This window comes from Copadichromis virginalis, linkage group LG1 (assembly GCF_057382275.1).
Source record: "Copadichromis virginalis isolate Kocher_CV1m ecotype Utaka linkage group LG1, C_Virginalis_male_GT1.1, whole genome shotgun sequence".
Taxonomy (NCBI): Eukaryota; Metazoa; Chordata; class Actinopteri; order Cichliformes; family Cichlidae; genus Copadichromis; species Copadichromis virginalis.
Window position 1 is genome coordinate 23,302,175 of NC_140618.1, and position 23,340 is coordinate 23,325,514.

A 23,340-nucleotide genomic window follows, 5' to 3' on the forward strand; every position below is an offset into this window, starting at 1 on the left:
TGCGGGTCACCGCGGCTTCCCCAGTCTCCGAACCATACGCTGCTCCAGACAGCCACGTATCAGGATCATGGAGGGGAAACATAAACAACAGAGGAGAGGCACAGCATGGATCCCGCCCCACCAAAACGCTCCAGGAAGTAACTTTATTGCCCCCCTCCCTTCTTTCACTCGGGACCCTTAAGCTCTCTAAATCAAGGCCAAATATCAGCATACTTTTCTTGCTCGGGTAATTTTTATTTTTACTTCAGTGAAATGGCGGGATGTAACTAGATACCACTAGCACAAAAAAATCAAATCCTAACCCAAAAGAATTGTATAATTGGTAAGAGTGTTTGAAACAGATTTCAGAATCGACTGATCCGATTAGTCGAACAAAAAAAAGATTATTTGCATCAAATATAAAAAAAACATGCCTCCCATGTTTTTCTTTTTTTAATGAGAGTAAACTGAATAAGCATTTGTTTGTTCTGCAAAGTAAGACAAATAACTATTATTGTGCTTTAACAGTTTACACTTTAAGTATATATAATAATAATTTTAATTAGCCTATAACAGAACAGATAATTCATGTTATCTATAAAGAAAAGTTTGGCTACCATCAGTATAGTCCATCACAGGTGTAAAATGTAGAAGAAACAGCTATATACAGTTGTGGTCAAAAATTTACATACACTTGTAAAGAATATAATATAATGGCTCTACCGAGTGTCCCGTTATTTCTAAAACTCTGATTTTTCTCTGATAGAGTGATTGGAACAGATGCTTCGTTGTCACAAAAAACATTCATGAAGTTTGGTTCTTTAATGACTTTATTATGGGTTAACAGAAAAAAGTGATCACATCTGCTGGGTCAGAAATATACATACAGCAGTGCTAATATTTGGTTACATGTCCCTTAGCCATTTTCACTTCAATTAGGCGCTTTTGGTAGCCATCCACAAGCTTCTTGTTGAATCTTTGACCACTCCTCTTGACAGAATTGGTGCAGTTCAGTTAAATTTGATGGCTTTCTGACGTGGACTTGTTTCTTCAGCATTGTCCACATGTTTTCAATGGGGTTTAAGTCAGGACTTTGGGAAGGCCATTCTAAAACCCTTATTCTAGCCTGACTTAGCCATTCCTTTACCACTTTTGATGTGTGTTTGGGGTCATTGTCCTGTTGGAACACCCAACTGCGCCCAAGACCCAACCTTCATGTTGATGATTTTAGGTTATGTTGAAGAATGTGAAGGTAATCCTCCTTCTTCATTGTCCCATTTACTCTCTGTAAAGCACCAGTTCCACTGGCAGCAAAACAGCCCCACAGCATAATACTCCCACCACCATGCTTGATTGTAGGCATGGTATTCTTGGGGTCAAAGGCCTCACCTTTTCTCCTCCAAACATATTGCTGGGCATTGTGGCCAAAAAACTCGATTTTTGTTTTGTCTGACCACAGAACTTTCCTCCAGAAGGTCTTATCTTTGTCCATGTGATCAGCAGCAAACTTCAGTCGAGCCTTAAGGTGCCGCTTTTGGAGCAAGGGCTTCCTTCTTGCACGGCAGCCTCTCAGTCCATGGAGATGCAAAACACGTATGACTGTGGACAATGACACCTGTGTTCCAGCAGCTTCTAATTCTTGGCAGATCTGCTTTTTGGTGATTCTTGGTTGACTCTTCACCCTCCTGACCAATTTTCTCTCAGCAGCAGGTGATAGCTTGCGTTTTCTTCCTGATCTTGGCAGTGACGAAACAGTGCCATGCACTTTATACTTACAAACAATTGTTTGCACTATTGCTCTTGGGACATGCAGCTGCTTTGCCCCAAGTGACTTTCCTGACTTGTTCAAGTCAATAATTCGCTTTTTCAGATCCATGCTGAGCTCCTTTGACTTTCCCATTGTAGCGTTTGTGGGCGTTTGTATCCAATGAGCCCTATTTAACTGGCCTAAGAGAAGTCACCAGCTGTCGTCACTCATAATCACTCACAAGCAGTTAAGAGGCTATGCTATGAAGCTCAGTTCACTGACAACTTTCTAAGTCACCAAAATTGCTAATTCATGTTGCTGTATGTATATTTTTGACCCAGAAAATGTGATCACCTTTTTCTGTTAACCCATAATAAAGTCATTGAACAACCAAACTCCATGAATGTTTTTTGTGACAAAGAAGTATCTGTTCCAATCACTCTATCAGAGAAAAATCAGAGTTTTAGAAATAACGGGACGCTCGGTAGAGCCATTATATTATATTCTTTACAAGTGTATGTAAACTTTTGACCACAACTGTATATAGTCATTGTGGCTTACGATAATTAGATATATGGATTAATCTTACTGCCTTCATGTGGAATATTTTTAGTATCTGAGGGATTTTTTGGCCTAATATCACTGCAAAACTAAACAAACCAGAGTGTGAAACCCCCCCCCCCCAAAACAAAATAGAATAATGGTCAAAAAGAGAGATGCATACTGTCATTATCATCCTCATCGGTCCCATTATTGTTGCTGTTAGATACAGTATGACTGTAAGTGTCATTACACAATGCAGGTCTTATTGCAGACAGTGTTACTTAATATAAATAAGGAAGAGAGTGTAAACTACAAGCAAGTTACTCCTTTGCTGCTTTCGTTGTATTTATTTACAGGAATCAAAAACACTTAAGTTCTGGCTTGTCTTCATATTTAAAAGCTGGTACAATTTTATCTTTAAATTCAGTTAATAAAAGTTTTAGAAAATGAACGTGGTATACTGTTAACCTTTATGTCCATTATGTGTTTTATTATGAAATCAAAGCTAAGTAGGCAAACAGGTCTTATTATCACTATTACAGGTTCCCTGTGCAGTTTCCTGCTTCTATTAATGCAATAGAGGAACATTTTAATGTGTGGGTTCCTGTTTTGTTTGTTCATGGACACATCTAGGTGGTCATGACTTATCAGCAACTGTGGGTAGGCCTATGTTTTTACTTTTGTCCACTATAATAAGGGAGGAACTAAAGTTTTTAATTACAGTGGGTCACAAATGAATAAGTTACTTGTTGTTGTTCTGGATATTATTAAAACTTAAAACCAGTTTGAGAAGATTATAAAATATGTTGTTAACAATTAAACCAATGCTTTGCAATTTTCTAGCTTTATGACCTCTTAAAAAATAACTGGTCAAGTTTCAGAAGTTTTGCAGTAGCAAGCAGCTCCTGAAAGACAGAGTTCCCCTATGATGTTTAAATAATATGTGATTCAGTTAACTGTCTGAGAACTAAAGAGGTAAAATTGGGCTTCACAATATCACACACAAAAGGCAAAGATAATAGAAAAGTGAGTGTTTGAAAGAAGACCTGACAGACCTGAGTTTGGGAGACACTGAGCTACATCTCTGTAACGAAATATATATAGTTAAAACTGGATGCAGCTCAATCAGTAGCTAAAACAAAATTCGGCTTAACGAGGTTTGGTGTCTTCTTTATGTTTTTTAGTGTTTCGTTTATTTTAAATGTGCACATTAGAGTTGTTTCTACCATATATGGATCTGTAAGAGGGTCCACTTCCTCATCTTTCCTTCAGTGGAGCTGTTCAAGAAGTGCTCTTTATAAACTGCCTGACCACCAGGTGGTGCATGTGACAGGAGTTTACTTTTTAAATTACAGTGTGACATTTGCCCTGACAGTCAAGAAAATGGCCATTGTATGCCGACAAGATTTTAACTTAAGACTGGACGCATGTGGAAACTACTTTTAAAAAACTATAAGAAGTCCTCATTCCCCCCCAACTTTAGCATTTTTGCAATGCAGCATCATTGATTCATTCTTAAATCTTTTGATTCTGTAGGATTAGAAAATGTGGAAGAAGCCAGTCTCATGAGTAATGCGTACTATTTATGACAAATCAGTCTTATGAGACATACAATCCATAAAACACCTTGAACATAAACACATGCTTTTCTTTTCCTATTTCTTTTTGTGTGCAATGACTTTACACTTGTTTTTCAAAGGTAAAAACATTTCAGTGGGCCAGCTTATCCACCACTATTTCCCACATTCTTTGTTTCGATCAATTCCTAAAAAAGTAAGACTTTTTTAGTCCTTTAAAAGCAGAATATGGACAAGCTGCAGAATGAGCGCTAATATACGTAAATAAAAGGATTGCGCAAACAGTCTTAGCCCCTCTCAAGGGCATGTTGTTGAAGTCAAATTGACAACATGCTCTGAGGTTGTTTTTAACATTTGAAGTCTAACCAGAGTTTAAGTTCTCAGATTTTTAAAAATAACTGTGGCTCTGACAGGCGGACTTAGCAGAGTGAGATGTGAAGATAACAAAAAAAAAACATGATTAATGTCCGCACTGAGTCATCCTTGTCTGACTTGAGCAATACATTAAGAAAGAGGAACTTGGTTTTTTGGTGGGATAGAGGACCACAACCTTATATGGTTATCTATGGGTTTCTGTGCTTGTATAGCAATGAAGAGTTTCAAAAAGAAGTTAAATTTAAAAGCTGTTAAACTGACCGTGATGATAGATTATTCTTGTTGTGCTAAATAGAAAAAGGGCGAAACAGGGGAAAAAAGTAACTTTCCACTGTGAACGGTTGCGTGTGTTCGTTTGCGTGCATCTGGGTGCGTGTGCGCATGTCCGCTTGCCTTGTGATGCCTTGTCTAATAATACCCACAGCCAAGTCTAATAGCTGATGCTTGTGGAGTCCAGAGAAAATGAGGAATCAGGAATAAGAAGTGAGAGGGCTGGATGTCCCCTTACACGCTTGTCAAGCGACCGTTCCATGTCATTGTGAAACACATGATGGCCACTGAAACCTCTGGGGACTGTCAGCCAGGAAATGTAGGCCTTCGTTGTGGAGTGTCCACCCACAGAACTGAAATATTCTGTGTGTGTTTTTCCACAATTCTTGAGAAAATTGCAAGTGAAACAGAATGCATTTTGTCCAAAACCCACCCGCTGACACGAATCACAAACCGGGGGGCCCAGTTTTCTGTAGGCTAATACAACCCTTGCACATAAATGCTGGATTGCTTGCCACTCAGTGATGATGTTTTGTCGGGTGTGGGCTCAGATCACATTGTGCAAAACTGCATTGCACGACAAAGTGACAGTATCTGATCGTAAATTGTGGCTGTAATTAGCCCTGCAAGAGTGTCAGTATACAAAAAAAATGTCTCACGCGTATATTTCTATTCTTGTAAATAAATATACTTTGCTGTTTTTGCAGATAGCAGGCCATGATGCATGTGCATACACGATAGATCTTTACACGTTGTCACACCATTAATCGAATTTTGCCAAATTTAACATGCATGCAACAAACACACTTCAGTGTTTAAAAAGTTGCTTTGTCTTGTTTACATGGTGACTTCTTCATTGCAATTTGTTTTATGTTAGACATGTGAAATAATGTGTTTAGCCCTTGGTATAACCTGGCAACAGCCTGGTAACAGATGCTTTAAATGCTTCTTGCAATCATTCTGTGAGAACAAGTACAAATCAAAATGCATCTATCTAACTTCACGCTGTCTTTTTCCCTCCTGCCACCCTGCTTTGCCACTGATTTAATTCAAAGGGGAAGCATCTATTGTTTTAGCCATGCCGATTACCATTCAGTTCATATTGTCACAACACTTCTGTTTAAGCTGTTTTTGTGCTTACATGTATTGCAACCCTTGTCACAGAAGTGTAGTGGATAAAATAGACTAAGCTTAAAGCAAAATTGCTTAAAACACCAATCAAAGGTCACTTCTCTTGTGCCACCTTTCTTTCATTCTTTGCAACAAATGCGCATCAAACTGATAAGAAATAATAATAAGAGGTTTGAAACTAGACTGCTGATGTGGCCGAATGAGTTGAACTCATCAACATTAGGAGTTCGCGCTGGATTCACAGCTGTAACAACTTGTCTTGTAGGAAGTTTGTCACCTTCTTGTTTTAATAGGGAAGAAGAAGAAGGAGAAGAAGAAGAAGCCTTATGGTACCAACCTAAATTGGTAGATTTAAGGAAGTTTTTAGTTCCCCTGCTAATTCAGAGATATATAGAAAGCCTGCATTTTTCAGCCACCTTTGGCAATTTGCTTCCAGTAGTTCAGCAACTCCCGTGTAGAGAATTTACAGCTGGATGCTGTACATCAAGTGATGGTAAGACCCAAGCAGTATTTTTTTTTTTTTTTGTTCTCTCTGAGCAAGAATGTGGGCGTTTCTTAACTGATACGAGTTCGCTGTTAGTAATACTTTGTGTTTTTGTACAGGTTTTTAAAAGTGCAGTTTAGAACCAAATATATTCAAGCATTTAACCAACATAGTTCACATCTTTTATTTCAGTTTTCTTTATTTGGATGTGTTTAATTTTCAGAAGATTTTAATTTGTTTTGTTAACATTAAATATAAGTGCAGATAGATATTCGTCTGTTTTACTGTTTGCCTTTTTGCATGTAACGTCACTGTATTTACTCAGAATGCACAATTTTGTGCAAGAAATGCATGTGACTGAGTTTGCTTATTTATTTTTATTTATTTTCTTTTTTTTGTAAGTTGGTTAGTGTTAGAGTGTTAATCTTTAATAAAAGCCCGCAGAATATGTTTATATACAAATATTTGTGCTTTACTTTCATAGCTTTAATATTTTCTGCTGCACAGAGTTAACCAAAGTTTATATCTACAAGCATCTGCTGTGAAGAAAGTGTAGTCTGCCTGGGGACTTTCTTTTAAGGGTGGGGGTTATAACCTTTTTTTTTTAACTGAATTACTCAACTCTCTCAGAGAAATGGTGAGCGAAGACGATTACGAAATTCGAATACTGCCACAGGAGTTACAGAGTGTGGACATCAACCTGCAGTCATTCTGGTCAAACTGATGTTCTGTGCAGGGGGAGTGCAACACTTCCTGTTGCGACGTACCCTGTATCCTGTTTTCCACAGTCAGTGGTCATGCATGTCATTCCCCTCAGCAAGGCTGTGTGGGCACAACCTCGTGACCATGCGTTGTGAATTTTCTGAGACTGAATCAAGGGAGACTCCACATGTCTGAGAAAAACTCTAAATGTCAGCAGAAAAAAAAATCTGCAGGCCTACGACGGCACGAAGAATTTATGCACGTCTGTTAAGAAAAGACTAAAAGTCTAAAATGTGTTTGACTTCAGTGAAGGACTGTATAATCCCTGTGTTTTGCAGTGTTAAGTAAGCTGTAACAGTACCATTTGATAAGCAGCAGATTACTTCCCTCAAAATATTAGTAATACCTTAAAATAAGCACATACAGGCAGTGATGAGAACACTAACACCTCCACACTGCTGGCCTTGACAAGACATGAGGGGCCACGCTACGCGACCGTGAATTAAGAGGTGGCAATTTAACTGTTTGCCTACATGTGTGGACTTGCAGATATGTATCTTGTGACTGTATTCAGACTGAAAACTGTGAAGTGCTCAGTTACACCCTGTATTGCGGCCAAACCAGAATGCAGTCCTTGGTCTGAGCTGCTGCAGGTCACAAGTATGTAATTTCACAGTGTGTCACTTACACTTACACTTAAATTTATCAACGCTGAGAGCCTTATTTTATATCTCACTGGACCTGTTTGCCTTAGAATAAGCAGCCTCTATTTAGGTACAAGACATCTCATGCTGCATGCCCTGTTACTGGGTGTACATTTTTAATGTGCAGCAGCAGGGACAGTGCAGGTATGTTAGCAGATGTCCTGCTGTTGTGTATGTTGGTTAACGACTGTGGCTTATTGGGGCATGTTATGGAAGTTAATATCTATGGAACTTATTCAATCCACCTCCACTTTTTACTCTTTGATGTTATTGTTGATGAAATCGGGCAGCTAAAGATTTGCAGTTGGTTTGCTGCCATTGGTTATTCTTATTAATAATAAAATATTATTATTGTTAGCTGACTCAACGCCCAGGAAATCAACGAACAAAAGAAAAGTAGGTCAAGTCCCTAGAAAACATGGACACTCCCAACAAAGGTGGTTTCTGTTGACAAAATCTTTTACCGCGAGCTTTTCCTTTTTTCTGGATTGAATTGTACAAGAAAATAAAGCAGAAACTCATTGTGCTATGCTAACCATCCACTGACTGCAGCTTTCAATTTACCCTAATTAAGGAAATAATATTGATTTGTGTAATTCTCGTTGAACAAGTGGTAGTAAAACACCCAGAAGTAAAACAGGATTTAAAAGTATTCAAGCAGTGATATGGGACTTTTTCACAAAGCCACTAAAGGAAGAAGGACTATTAGGAATGAAATTGCCATGAATGGACCAGCCTCTTTAATATTTACATTCAAAAAGGAGGTTCATTTGCATTCAGCATTAGTAAAATATACAAATGAATTAATGATATTGAAACTTAGGCAGCTGCCTTGTATTTTGATGCTGAGTCGAGGTTAATGCCTTGCTCAGTAACCCTTAAATGTCATTAAGAGTGGGTACAAAATGTACAAACACGTACATTGCAGCAGATGGAAGATTAAATATGGAGCCCTCTGAGTACCTTTAATTTATACTATTCCAGTCTGCTTAGATTTTTTCATGGTCATTATTTTTTTTCACATCTGCAATGTGGGAGTATCTCTGCCAACGGAGATAAGTACAAACAACTTTGGCACAGCGATCACGCTGAAACTGGACATTAGGAGCACCTGTTTTAAGAGCAGCTGTGCTGAGCCTCGTCATGTTTTAGCAAAATGTCTGCCAGTGGTATAACAGAGCCCTAAGAAATAAACGCATGCACACAGTGTTAAGTAAAGGGATACTTTTCCAAAGGTTGCAAAGAAGTTTTTAGATTGTATTACAGTTCACAGATGTACCTAATAAAGTGACCTCTGACTGTATTTCAGCAAGAGGTTAGTCAAAGTCACTGTAAAATCATACACACATGACAAATGGAAGGCTTTCAGAGAAACACTGTGTTGCATGTGATGTGTTGTGGCAATGGTTTTTATGTTGTGTTTTTGATGTTGCAACCTATCTGTATGATGTTGGAGTAAAAATAAAAATAAAGGTTTTACTGAACACTGAATAAGTTGTCAGTATTTCTTTCTTAAAGCAATATGACCACTGAGTTTGTGACTGTACTTGCAATAAGTTTCAAAGCTGTGTGGAAACTAGTTTGTTTTCAGCCATCTGTTTACTGCAGATGTTTCTGTTACTGCAGTTTCTGTTATGTTGCACAGTGCGAATTACGTGTCAACGGTCAGCTTTGTTTTGTTATTTACGCCGGCATTGCCACTCTTTTAATAATACCTTTATATGCCTGATGCCTGTCTGTTTATAAACTGCATAGAAGGGCCTCATCTGGAGCTGGCCTGCATTAAACCTGCTGAACCGACCAGAAAATAGCACGCAAATTAAAATAAAAATGCAGCAGAGAGGTGACCCGCTCTTATCGAGACCTGGACAATCCGGACTGTATGACACGTAAAAGGATTCATTTAAAGTCAGCCTTCAAGGAACTGAATCTGAAACAAGAGTTCCCAGTTCCTCATTTAATAGTATAATACTGCTGTTGTGCATGTAATGTACTTCATCACTCAGGCCACAAGGAAAACAAACTAACACTATAAAACCAAAAAGAAGAGACGATTAAAACACTGACGTCGAGTGCAGTTTTAAAAACTTTGACTGTATGCTCATGTATAAAAACATTAAATGTTAATCTGTTTTTTCTGTCTTTACCTACTTTGGACACAGTGTTGATGCAATTGTTACGACAGAAATGAAACCACAGACTGAAAATGCAGTTTTATGTTACACTTAAGCAAGTTCAACAGGGATAGTTTGACTTATTTTTTTAGTCAGCATGTTCACACTCACTCGGCACAGTACTGCATTTTATTTACTGCATTACATATATTAGAGTGCTGATAAAATCAGAGACAAGCATGACACATTTTAATTCCTTTTAAGATTCCTAAGTATCAGGTCATTTTATCTGTGAGGATTGTTAGGTTTATTTTAATTGGTCACCAAAACATTTAACATGGCTCTCTGATTCAAGATGGTGTTGCTAAAACAAAACAAAACAACAAAAAAAACCCATAATGTAGTACAATTACTCACAGTATTTGAGTATTTCAATCTTTTGCAATATTGTACTTCTCTGTAGCAGTTCAGAGGAAAATACTGTAAACCTTTATTAAAGCTCAAGTCACTGATTATGCCTGTAGTACAAACTACTACAAATAAACTTGCCTCTTTGCCAGTTACAGCATTAAAATGAAGAACAATTTTGCATTAATAATTATCGTGAAATAATATAATAAATATGATCTAGAAATGTGTTATTGTGCATAATGAGCACTCTTACGATAATAATAATAATGGATTGGATTTATATAGCGCTTTTCGGGGCCCTCAAAGCGCTTTACAATGCCACTATTCATTCACTCTCACATTCACACACTGGTGGAGGCAGCTACAGTTGTAGCCACAGCTGCCCTGGGGCAGACTGACAGAGGCGAGGCTGCCATATCGCGCCATTGGCCCCTCTGACCAACACCAGTAGGCGGCAGGTGAAGCGTCTTGCCCAAGGACACAACGACCGAGACTGTACGAGCCGGGGCTCGAACCGGCGACCTTCCGGTTACAAGACGAACTCCCAACTCTGGAGCCACGATCGCCCAATCCCATCGCCCACGATGGGATTTTTAAATACACATTGATGGTGAATCTACAAATACAACAGTTCTTTGGTATTTGTTCTGTGTACCAAAACTACTTTTACAAAAGTAACACATTAAAGTATTTCTCTCACCTCTGAAAATGATAACACATAACTTCTGTTATGAAATGCTGTATTAATTTTATTATATTTTTTATGATATGGAGCACATAACGGAGTAATCTAAATCGTATCCTATATTTAAATGATCATATTTGAGTTAGCTTAAATGGACGTTGAATGTTATGCCAAAAATGGTCATTATGTTGCTTAGTGAGGGGGGGGAAAAGAACCAAACATTATCTTTTGGCGTCACTGAAAATAGTTGTGATAGAAATAGTTCCGGTCTTGCTGCAGCTCACTCTGTGTATTAATACTCCTGGAAAATGCTACTGTACATATGGTTGGTTCAGCTCAGGCAGCTGTGATTCAGAGGGGGGCTGGTTTGGGGGTAGGCCTCCGTCTGTGTGTTTTTAACAGCTCCCTAAAGTGAGACAATTATGATCCCTCATCAGTTCAAGGGGAAAGCAGGTCACAAGGATTAAAAGCATTTAAATTTACAAAAGACCCTGAGGTGGCACTATTTCTGTGACGGACTGTAACATGACAGCTTCCATAAAGAGATAAATGCATATGTGCACTCCGTATGACTAATAGTGTGCATTTGCTATGATGTCTATGTGCATGTGTGTCGCATGTGTGTTATTTTAAAATGAAGTTTGACCGACTGAATGATGTATAGCTGAAATCTCTGAATCTGTGTGACCGTGATCTGTGTTCGAAGATAAAGATAAACTCGGTGTTTTGATCCTATGCCGGACTTTATTTTCAGCACAATGCCTTATCACAATACTGCATTCTTCCTCTTAAGCAGGCAGGTCTAACAATATGCACTCAGATTTATGCTACACTGTTACTGTATTATTTATCAGTTATTTCAACATCTGGGAAATACGCATTTATTTTCAGATGTTACAGTTGACATGATATGTTTCGAAACTGGCAACCAATGCAGCTACAACACTCAGCCACAACATTAAAACCACTGATAGGTGAGGTGAATAAAATCATCCTGTTACATCTCAATATTTTTGGGCCCTTGGAATCATGAGGATGAGACTCTGACATGTACCATCCACCTAAAGGTAAAGAAAAGGCAGACCATTGCCATGACAGACCTGGGAGGCAGCGGCGATAAGCCTGCCATACTGCAAAAAACATGCTCTACAACTTCAGAGAATACTCCAGATTGATATCTAGATAGGAATCTGTGGGATGTGCTGGAACAAACCTGATTCACTGAGGACCCACACCTCAATGCTCACGACCGAGAGGATCCACCGTCATCTCACTGCACTCCAAGAGAAGAGGTCAAAGCTGTTCTGTTAGGGTGAAAGCGGGCTAAACATTAATAATCAGGTGTTTTTTTAATATATATATATATATATATATATATATACATACGTACATACATACATATATATATATATATATATATATATATATATATATGGTCGATCATCTAACATCTAAATTTGATGGCAGCCCGATATCTTCCTAAACATTGAACATGTTGGCCAAAAGAATTAGTTTAATATATGGCATAACAATGCATTACTGAATTAAAAACAAACAGGTGTTTTCTCAGTTTCATAGACTGTCATTACTGTTTGGCAACAGAGGTACTCACTTCCCCCTCAGGAATTATTCCAACCGTATCTTCTCTGTGTGATAATCACAATCTCCATTTGCCTCGGTGAGGTTACAGCACAGACACTGTACCTTCATCTTATCTCACAGCTGTGCATTGCATGCGTGTGTGTTGTGTGTAGGGGCCACATTTTCCTCAGCAAGCCACTGTTTACATGACCAAAACAAATGTAGTAGTCATTTTGCTACAAAGCACTCCTTCAGTCTCTCGGTTTCAGGTCCGCAGTCAGGATCCAGGCACATGGTTGCCATTTACATACTAAACATAGCAAGGTTGGTAAAATAGCATGGAATTTTTACTTGAGCCCTTCAGACAAAGCAGCTGAGCATTTATAAGCACCATATAGCCATGTAATACATGCTTTATAACATGTTGTTGTCTATTTGTAAACTGCAAGGGATAGTTGACATCATTTCAAGGGTTGATTTTAAAGCTTAAAAACAAAACATGATGTAGCAATTGTGAAAAAAATAGCAATGTTTATTTTAAATCTACATGATTTAAAAATGCATTATAATGTGCAGAAAGAATTTTAAAACATAAATGTTTATATATACTAGTCCATCTGCTTAAATATGACACATTGTAAAAGCGCAGACATTGACAAAGAGCACAAACAACAACACGTTAAACGCTTGCAAACACTGTTGCCCACATTTATCACCTCACACTTGATGGGGGGAGAAACTGACATTGAGGAAAGCCCTCGATGATGATTGGCTACCAAGGCATGGGACAGCATATAGACCCTGATAAATGTGAAGTTTCATGGTCTCCCCTGACAAATCATCAAATGGCCAGGAACCTTTTGCAGACACACTCTATTGCTCCCACCCACACTAAATTTACAGAAGTCAAAAGTTCCTTTTTCATTTTACAGTTAAACAGTGGGCCTTGTTTATTTAATTTTATCTGATGCAGTTGAAAGGCCTGTTTGAGCAGTAAGTGTTATAAGCTTGTGCTATACAATAAGAGAGGGAGACATTTTTTGGTTTTCGTTGACTGAGAGGAAATTTTGAAACATTGTGCAATGGTGCCGCAAAAGTTTTGAAAGGTTGAGAGAGCATTTTACCAGCAAAGCATCTGAGAGTCGGTCCTGGATAAGAGGTATCCATGTTCCATCCATACAGAATGGAGAGCTATCTCATTCAGCCTGTAAGTATAATTTCTTTTATTACAAATATCTAAACTCCGAGGAGACTTTCTAGACTTTGAAACTTAAACAGAGCTGACAGACTAGTCCTTTTTTACCGCAGGACTAAACAGAGAAACACTCTTAAGAATGGATGACATACATTTTTTTAAAAAATTAGATGAGTTAATGTGGTTTCTACTACAATTTGAATACAGGGCTTACAAACTCTAAGAGTGTATTATACGATGAGGTACATGAAATTGAAACTCAAAAGTTCTGAGAGTTTCAGAACTGTAGGACAAAGAAGAGAAAAGAAATCGTCATTATTGTAGCAACACTTGAAGCTAATTTAAATGTGTATACATTTACAGGCGACTTAAACGGGTGTTTAAAATGTTACAAATAATTTACAAATCCATTGGATAAAATGCAGATAAGGAATATATTTTCTGCATAGTCCACATACACCATTGACTTAATGCTTTTCATTAATGATATATACATTTTGTTGTTGTTGCTTTTGTTGTTCCAGCAGCACACAGATGAAATTTACGACCCTGAGATCTACAGACATCAAATTCCAGAATATTCATATCCTTATGTCCTAGATCCAGAAAGCCAGGCAGGTGAGTTTTACTTCAACGTTGATTTTTTCTAATCTTTTACTGTTTAAAGAAATTTAATGTAAATTAATGATGAAAAAAAGTTTGGACTGTGAAAATCCACTCGGTGATATTTAAATGTAAATAATTTTAAAATAAAAAACAATGCATGGAGATTGTATTTAAAGATACTGATGTCATTAACTAAACTGTATTTTTAAATATATAAAAAGATTGATATTAAACATATTTTAGTCATCCTTCAAAAAAAAACTTTGGCCATGGCTTAATGTGGTAACGCAGACTTTTCTGGTTTGTTGTACATAAAAAGACTGCAGTGTGTGCAGCTGGAGCACACTGGAACACAGGAAACAGATGCCATTTCTTTTTTGCCGCTATAACTACAGACATAGAACAACTTTCGCCCCATGGGGTTTTGTTAATATAAGAAAGGTGCTTTACTTTCTCTTGTAATCAACTGTTTTGAATGTTGCACTAAAACAAGTTGACACTGGGCTGGCTGTGAAGGCATCACTTGTCATTTTGATGTGCTCTAACCTGGCGTCGAAAGATGTCAAATCTTTATCTACACCCAGAAATGTTTAAATTCATATATACCGATCAAGGTAATAGATATTAATTACTGTTGTAGTGCTAGAGTTGACATGGGACATGCTTTTTTAACTATTTTTGTTTATTAGTGATAAGACTGCACTTTGCATTTAAAATATTTGCATATTTGCAGTGTTAACACTTAAAAAAAAACTTGTACTTTTCAAGCTAGCTTATCTATCTTTTGTTTTTTTTTTCTAAACAACTAAATAAGTTTTAAAAATAAAACAACTAGGGAAAATTTGTAAAAAAGAAAATTGCAAATTAAAGACAGTCAGTGGCTGTGGTAATAATGCTAGTGTGGCAACAAACAGGAAAGAGCTTCATGCTGAATTCTCTTTTATTCATTTCACACTGTTGATGCAAACTCAGGCACTTTCAGAAAGCCAGTTTTCCACTTGTTGTTTGTTTAAATTCTTTAAATATCTCCAAATATGGATTTTCACAGAAATACATTGTGGCTTTTATTATGTCTCCACTGTCATTTGTGCATTTGTACAGACTTTTTTCCGAGTTTAGATTTGTCTAAAAATCAGTCTGAATGGGTTTAATTTCTTTCCATTTTTTCTAATTTCACATGTTACAAATTCTGCGGTAGCAAAAATAGTTATTACTGTACAAAAAGAAGAGAAAAGGTTGTGGCCATTATGCTGTTTTTCACCATCTCTATTTAGAACACTGGGACTACCATGCTCACCCTCATGTGCACCCTGCAGAGTTTGAAAACCTCCAAGAGAGCAACTTCACAGAGCTCCAGAATGTGCAGGCTCTCCACCCATCTGGGCTCTTACGACACGACACTCTACGATACGAAGCTGAAAACCTGCTTGATCCAAATCTAGCGGCTCATTCCCATGTGTTACAGCAACCAGTAAGTCCTCAAACCCACAAAACACAAGCAGTCATTAGTAGTCAGAGGCTAAAATGACAGTGATGCTGACTACTAAAGGGAATAATTAAGTGCAAATGAAACTGTTAAAAAGAACAAGTGCTGCCAGCAAGCTTTAAACTGTTGGTCTGCAGTGTGCATTCTTTAAACTAAGGCTTTCAGTGCATCATCATCAACTACTCGAAATGAGTTATTTGAAATCAAACATTTACCCACCAGTGAGTATGATAACACATTAAACTACTTTGATGTTATTTTTTTTTAATCTATTTAAAGCCACTGACATTTACACTATTCAACTGTGCAAGTATGAAGCATAACTATACTCTGCTCTCTGTGGTGGAGTGGAAAAAGCATTCACTAGAAACTGATATCTGTCAGCTGATTAAGCCGATTTTGCTACAGTGCACCATATATTTTTAGTTCTATGCAGACATCTTCAGAATCTACATAATTCGAGGCTGTTATTGAAATCACAGAGAGGATTTCGGGACCTTGAGGCCCTTTAAGGTCCTGTTACAAAAATCAGGAAGTGAATCTTTTGAGTTACAAGAAACACTTTTATTTTAGTGCTTTTTTCTTCTTTCTTCCCAGTGTTAAAGGAAAAATTACTTTGAATAGGCTCTGTAGACTCAGCTAAACTCAAAGTCACATCTACATGCTTCAAACCTCCAGTTATGAACCAGTGAACTAGAACAGAGATCTCTGGTTTTGGAAAACAGCACGTCTAACCGCTTCAGCGTCGTCAGTTTCAAACCCCATACATTTTGTTGCCTACCTCAGTATGAACTTGTGTTATGCAAGCGTGTGCATGTGTGCCTGTTTTCTTGTATATTCACATGTTTCAAAGGAGAAAAAACCCCACAAAAATTCTACATTCAATCTTCAGCACATGTGAGATCATGTGCATCACAATAAAAAGGACTTGTTTTGATGAAGATCAGAGACTTTCCCCAAATCTTACCATGTATGTACCATGTATAGTGACATTTATGGCTACATGCAAAGTTCATGTTCCCTATTTTAGGTGATGTTAAGTCCAGAGATGTTATAACAATAAACATTTCACTCAGTAGTGTGAAGACGTAAAGTCCTGAAACAAGCAGATACAGCTGACGTGTAGCATAAAAGCACAAGGGATTTTTCATGTTGTAAAACATCTTTTGATTAACCTTAAACTTCACCAAAATACTCACCTCATAAAGAGCAACTTGTGCTTTTGCTGTTAGCAATCACACAAAAAAAAACCCCTCACAGAGCATGTGTGCCTATAGGTCACATGACGGTTTTCACTTGTTAGCGAGTGAAATTTCCCTTTTAAAAAAACATCTGCCATTTTTTACGAGAGGAAAATGTTTGTGTGCTTGGAAAAAAAAGAGACAGAGCGAGATAAGATGTTGATACAGAAATTTAAGTGTAACAGGAAAGTACAATGTGAAAACCACTGTTCGCACATGGAAATTCACATTTAGGTATCCGTACCAACCGTTGCCTCAAAAGATGTTATGAATACATTGACAGCTATTGCCTGTCACACGCACAGGAGCATCCACACATCACAGCTCATGCAGAGAGAAACTTTGTTTTACGCTTTCACTTGCAGTGAGAACATCTTAGTGGAAACCCACACTTCACTGTACGTGTTTGATATAGAGTACAGTACAACAGTACCCAACGACCATAGCGAATAGCTGTGCAATGAATTATACTTTTGCCAAGCTTATGCATCGGCATTGTGAAGATGACAATTCTAATGTTGCAGTGAAATGCTATACCGTTAAAAGTGTAATATGTTGTGGTCTTGCAGCACTACCCACTCAGGACCTCAGTTTTCATACTTATGGTAGAGCTGTCGGATGGCTTTAGATTTCACGGGCGTTTCTGATAAAGTGGTCACAGAGTGCATTTGAGAGTGGCACCATCATCTCTGTCTGCACTTTATATTAGTAACGTAGTTTAAAACTTTCCAAAAGTCTTTAGCTGTCAAACATGCGGCTTAAAAATGATATTAGAACTAAACCCATGCACACATACATACATGAAATAGATAAATAGATGCATACATACTTAAATAAATAAAACGTGTGAAACTGTGTCTGAAAAAACCAGATAAAGGCTAAATACCATACTTGAAAAAATGTTACATTGCAAGGAAAATTTCTTTTCTCAATTAAAACGGCAGACCTCTTAGGAAATTAAGTACAGCTACAAATACAAATTAAAAGATGGATTACATCATTAAGTTCTGTAGCCCTTGGTAGTTGGATTGGACCACTCTGAACATGGCAGTATCTAAATGTCACATTTAGTTACAGCAGAGTTTAGTTGAACTGCTTTACAAACTGCTCTTTATTGCATCAGCTTGTAGAAAGTACTGTACTGTATACTTTTTTTTTTTTTTACTAATAAATGCTAAGTGCAATTTTGCATTCTTTAGCCATCTTTGGTGCTAAACATTATTTAAAATCATTCGCAAGAAGAAGCTCTTTTCTATGAAATGATACATCATTATTTCATTATTATTATTATTGTTTCACTTCAACTCAGGGGAAACCTGGAGATGAAAATAATTTAATAGATAGTCTACAAGTTAAATCATTGCAAACATTTTATTTAAAACTAACTTTGATTTGTATGCTACAGGTAACGTTCTTCCCTCGGACCTTGTATCCACCGCATATATCCCAGCGCAGCTCTGATGAAGAGGACCATGGGGCACGAAGTCCGCCACTGGAGGTGTCTGATGAGGAGTGCTTGAGAGATCGAGTTTCTTATATCCCAACAGGAGAGCTGGGTAAGGAACTAGATTTGCTGTACTCAGTCTGTGGCAGTTAGCATGGATACTTTAGGAAGCACCAACTGTTCTGACCGTGTTCACATTCATAGTCTCACTCTTAAGATTCTCAGGTCGTTGTATATCTAGAAGTTCTACATCAATACTCTTTCTTTAGGTTCTTGAGTCCTGGAAACTAAAGGAACTTTCTATAATATCTGATCGTGGCTCAAGAGTTGGGAGTTCGCCTTGTAATCGGAAGGTTGCCGGTTCGAGCCCTGGCTTGGACAGTCTCGGTCGTTGTGTCCTTGGGCAAGACACTTCACCCGTTGCCTACTGGTGGTGGTCAGAGGGCCCGGTGGCGCCAGTGTCCGGCAGCCTCGCCTCTGTCAGTGCGCCCCAGGGTGGCTGTGGCTACAATGTAGCTTGCCATCACCAGTGTGTGAATGTGTGCGTGAATGGGCGGATGACTGGATATGTGAAGCGCTTTGGGGTCCTTAGGGACTAGTAAAGCGCTATATAAATACAGGCCATTTACCATTTACCATCTGTATAAACACCATGTGGACGTGGTCCAAGTTCCTCTATGAATGCGTTGACCAAGACAAGGGGCATGTTTATTTGTTGCGTTTTAGGTCATGCATGAATCAGAGGTGCTTCAAGAGTCTCTGTCTGACTTACGGATGAGTTTTGCTTTCTGTGCACTTGGATAGTGGACATTTGTCAATAAGACATGTCAGCTTTGTGTTCTGCTGACAAATTAAATTGCGCTTTTAGGATCAGCTACACGTTGCACAACAACTGCTGGTCTTGCATCTTCTCCGGAAATTGGCCACAAAAAGACAGTGAGGTTTTCTTTTCTGTTATGAATTATCATGAATTTGGTCTCCAAGAATGGAATTCAGTTCAACTCATTCATCCGTCCACCAAGCCTATCACAGCTGTCACTAGGCAAGAGGTGGGGTACTCTGAAAACAGGTCAATTCAGTTCAGTTCGGTTAAAAGTTTCTGTCTCTCTACACTGGATTTTGGAAAACATGCAGTGTGTAGAGTGGGAAAGCTTGCTACCTCGCTGGCCTTCTAATGAGGTATCTACAGAGATCTGTCAGTCTTTGGGGCATTTTTTTCTGCTGTGACCAAGTTCTGTATAAAAGTGGTAGACAGCAGCATGTTTGTTGAATAGGCATTTTTTCCAACACAGCAGGATTGAGTCACACACCAGAGTCAGAGTCTCAGTGTCAGTGGACGTTCTGGATCATGTCCAAATCCTTTCACAGTTGACCATTGTTCTCTGGCTTAACCAAAAGTAGTGTGCACTTCCTCTTTTATATTATTTAGGATGTGACAGAACCTGAGTAGTGTCTGGTGCCCAGTGTCAGTAGTACCTGTAGTCAAGTGGCTTATGCTTTATGCAGTGTTTTGTTTTGTTTGGGGGAATTTTTTTCTTTTAAACCAAGCACCGAGGTGAGGATTTCAGTGGAAGTGAATGTGCGTCATACTAAACTGGTACCATGTAAAATGCTCCCCCCCCCATCGGCTTTACAGAGTTCCTTTAGTTTTGGATTGTGTATGAGTGGAAGTGAAAGGAGAAAAAAAAACAAAAACGCCATATTTCTCTGACTATAGAGACATTTTGTCCAAGGAGTAAATAGTTTGGTCGCATGTGTAATTGTCACCTACACTCCCGATCAGGTGGCTGTAAAAATAACTCTTTTAAACTATAAATTAGATTTTTATTTAATTATTTTGTTAACAAATTAGTCACAATAATCTTAGAGTGCAAACGAATGATTTTTAAATGTCTCAAAAAACTACAGTATGATGATATTAGAAAAAGATATGTGTTGTGTTCCCATATAACATACAGCATGAACAGTGTCTTTATCTTGCTTTTGATGTGTACAGAAGTCAATTGTCCTCAGTTTTGTTGTATGGCTACAGGCAGCCATGTGTAAAGTGATATAAATTAACGAACGACCTCCTGAATCCTTAATGTGACATCTAAGCATTGGTTAACCTACTTCAGATACAGTTAACTGTGCGTCAAGCTAGGTTCATTTCATTACAACAGAATGATTGTGTAAAAAATATGATGAATCATGGACGGCTATATCTGCAGGAAAAACATTTTCCATTGCTTCTAAGAACTTAAAAGCGTTTTCGTGCAAAGTCATTGCAGTGTTGCACTGTACGCGTAACGTTGACACACATAAAACAGATATTGTAAAATCAAATACTGCTCTGCTGAAACAATTTTAGTTCTAATTTTCTCAGTGACCGATCTTTGACTTTGTGTAATTTGTATAAAGTTATACATTTCTTTATTTAATCTTTTATGATTTATATTCACACACACACACACACACACACACACATATGTATATATATATATATATATATATATATAAGATTTTCTAATCTGTAAGTAAAACAAAAAAATTATAATATGTCACTTCTAATGATGCAACTCTCTTGTTTCCAAAGGTAATAAAAAGAAGATCCGCTTGTACCAGTTTCTGTTGGACCTTTTAAGGAACGGCGACATGAAGGACAGTATCTGGTGGGTGGACAGAGATAAAGGGACATTCCAGTTTTCTTCCAAACACAAGGAGGCTCTCGCACACCGCTGGGGAATCCAGAAGGGAAACCGCAAGAAAATGACCTACCAGAAGATGGCTCGTGCTCTGCGCAACTATGGCAAAACCGGAGAGGTGAAAAAGATCAAAAAGAAGCTGACGTACCAGTTTAGTGATGAGGTGCTGGGCAAGAGTCATCTAGACAGAAAAGCATACATATAGGCAGGAGGAATGCTCAAATACTAGCACTGAATAATGAAAAGTATAGATTTAATCAGTCTTCCTGATGAGTACTGCTGCACAGTGTGACCGGGTCTTTGAAGGTACTAGTAAATGCAGCATAAAGCTATGGACCACAATCTTCCTTCTAAGACATGCTGGGGGACCGTTTAATAAGTACAGAAGAATCACCATAGAAAGCTCAGTTTGGCTTGTCTGTCTGAAATATTTGGAAGACAAAATACTCCAAATGATCACAATGAAAATAAAGTCAGGGCCGAACACGGTTATGTGTAACACGCTGTTTGTAAATGTGTATAGATATTTGTGAATGAGTACTTTTGAAAAGGTGTTATTGCTGGTGTTCCTTGTTGAGGTGGCCAGAGTTGGAAGTGAAAGTCATGTGATACCATGGTTTAGAGAGACCTTTGATACACACACCTAACAGACAAAGTCAATATCAGGAACTAGAAAGAATTCCTAATTACAACTACCCTTGGGCCATTTTAGTCAAAATAGCTTTAAAGTGTGCAGTTTATTACAGATTAAAGTTTATTTCAGGCTTAAAGTAATACAGTTTAATGACTTTAGCTCAGTCTCTCAAAAACTGCAGGCAACTCTTGTCTGACGCCTAACTCTTGTGAATGAAATACAGACAAACAACATGTACAAAACAACCATAAAGCTGAACTTCACCTCTTAAACCACAAAAACCACTACCAGCCACGGGGAACAATCATCTACGATCATCAAACTCTACAGCATCATTTTCAAACACATTCATAAATCTTTGTTCTTAATTTTTCTTGTAGAATTTCTTTTTTGTCATTTTGGTTTATTGTGTCTTTTTGATAGAAAGTATAATAGTTTTCCTGTGTACGCAACAGAAATGTGAAAAAAAATACATGGCTTTTACATTAAGACTTTAAATCCATGGGTAAACAGATTGAGTGCTTCTTTTCAAAGGTACTAAAGTCAGTCAGATGAACTTTCTGATAAACATTGCATCTCTGAAATGTAAAAGCAAGCTGGGATTATTGTTTTTCAGCTATTTGGAATCTGGAGCAATGAGTTCCAGCAGGTTACGTCTGCTTTTGTTTTGTAGCTTCATATTAAATGTACAAGCAGCAGCTATATGACTCTTTTCTTCGAACTCCTGGTATGAGAGGGATTTGACTTGTTCGCTGCCTGTTTAAAAGCATTAAGGAAAAGAAACAGAGCCCTCTCTTGGGTGGGGTGGATGTAGGTATGTTGACATCCCCCTATGCAGTTTTAAGTGGGGGTGCACACATAGACGTTCATATTCTGTTTTGAAATATCTGATATATTTTCAAAACTAAATTCTGCTTCATGTCATTCAACCACAGCAATGACATTCAACTTCTTTGTCATGTTGAACACGTACAAGTTCTCTTGTAATGTTTTTACTACTGTTTGTATATATTTAAACTGGATTTTTAAAAAATATATTTAAAACAGAATATTAGGTTTCATATCATGGTTTAGAAGACCGTATATGAAACGCTGTATGTTACAATTACAAATCGCATGTACAAAGTTAATAAATTGTCCGTCACCTTATCTGTATTGTGCTTCTTGCAAAGATAATTGTGATGTGATTTGGGCAAACACTGGAGATAAAACACAAAGAAGAAGAAACACAAAGTCTATATAAAGTTGAATTGTGTTAGACACACAGATTAAGTGACATCTCTCATTACAACTGAAAAGATAATCGTTCAACTATGAGGAACTATGAGGTTAATATGGGGCTGGGGAGGTGAAGTCACTTGTCACCAAGTACTTATATCTGCCTGTGTGTACTGACACACCGCAGCCACCAGTTCCCCTGTTCATAGAGGGTATAAAGAACCCACTATGTTGAAAGTTACACAACTACAATTTTTATGTTATATCACTGAGTGGGCAATGTAGTCCTCTGTTCATTTGTTCTCTATTTGCTTTTCATTTTCATAAAACATTTTTTAGCAAACTGTCTAAAGAAGACCTATGAAATGCTCACTGACTTCTCCGTTTCCACACACTTCCTTTTTTAACTGAGAAAATAGGAACGAAATTTATTTATCATGTCAGAATCAAGTATGTCAAAGGCAAATTTTGTCATAGATAGATGCTCCTGTATGTGAAATATTAACATATGTAATGTGTTACTGAGGGT

The 23,340-nt window shown here is 37.8% G+C and overlaps 1 protein-coding gene across 3 annotated transcripts; it reads left to right on the forward strand.

Moving 5' to 3' along the window:
• The first annotated feature begins 13,144 nt into the window (after positions 1–13,144).
• Positions 13,145–22,742, forward strand: spi1b (Spi-1 proto-oncogene b). 3 transcript variants are annotated; one of them, XM_085455348.1, is made up of 5 exons: positions 13,145–13,510; positions 14,023–14,116; positions 15,379–15,575; positions 18,237–18,387; positions 20,851–22,742. In XM_085455348.1, exons 1-5 carry the CDS (start codon positions 13,469–13,471, stop codon positions 21,162–21,164), a joined length of 798 nt encoding a protein of 265 aa, XP_085311474.1. In that variant the 5' UTR covers positions 13,145–13,468; the 3' UTR covers positions 21,165–22,742. The 3 variants fall into 3 exon arrangements, with proteins under 3 accessions (XP_085311474.1, XP_085311480.1, XP_085311479.1); XM_085455354.1 differs by having other exon boundaries at positions 15,421–15,575; XM_085455353.1 differs by having other exon boundaries at positions 14,026–14,116.
• Positions 22,743–23,340: the final 598 nt, after the last annotated feature.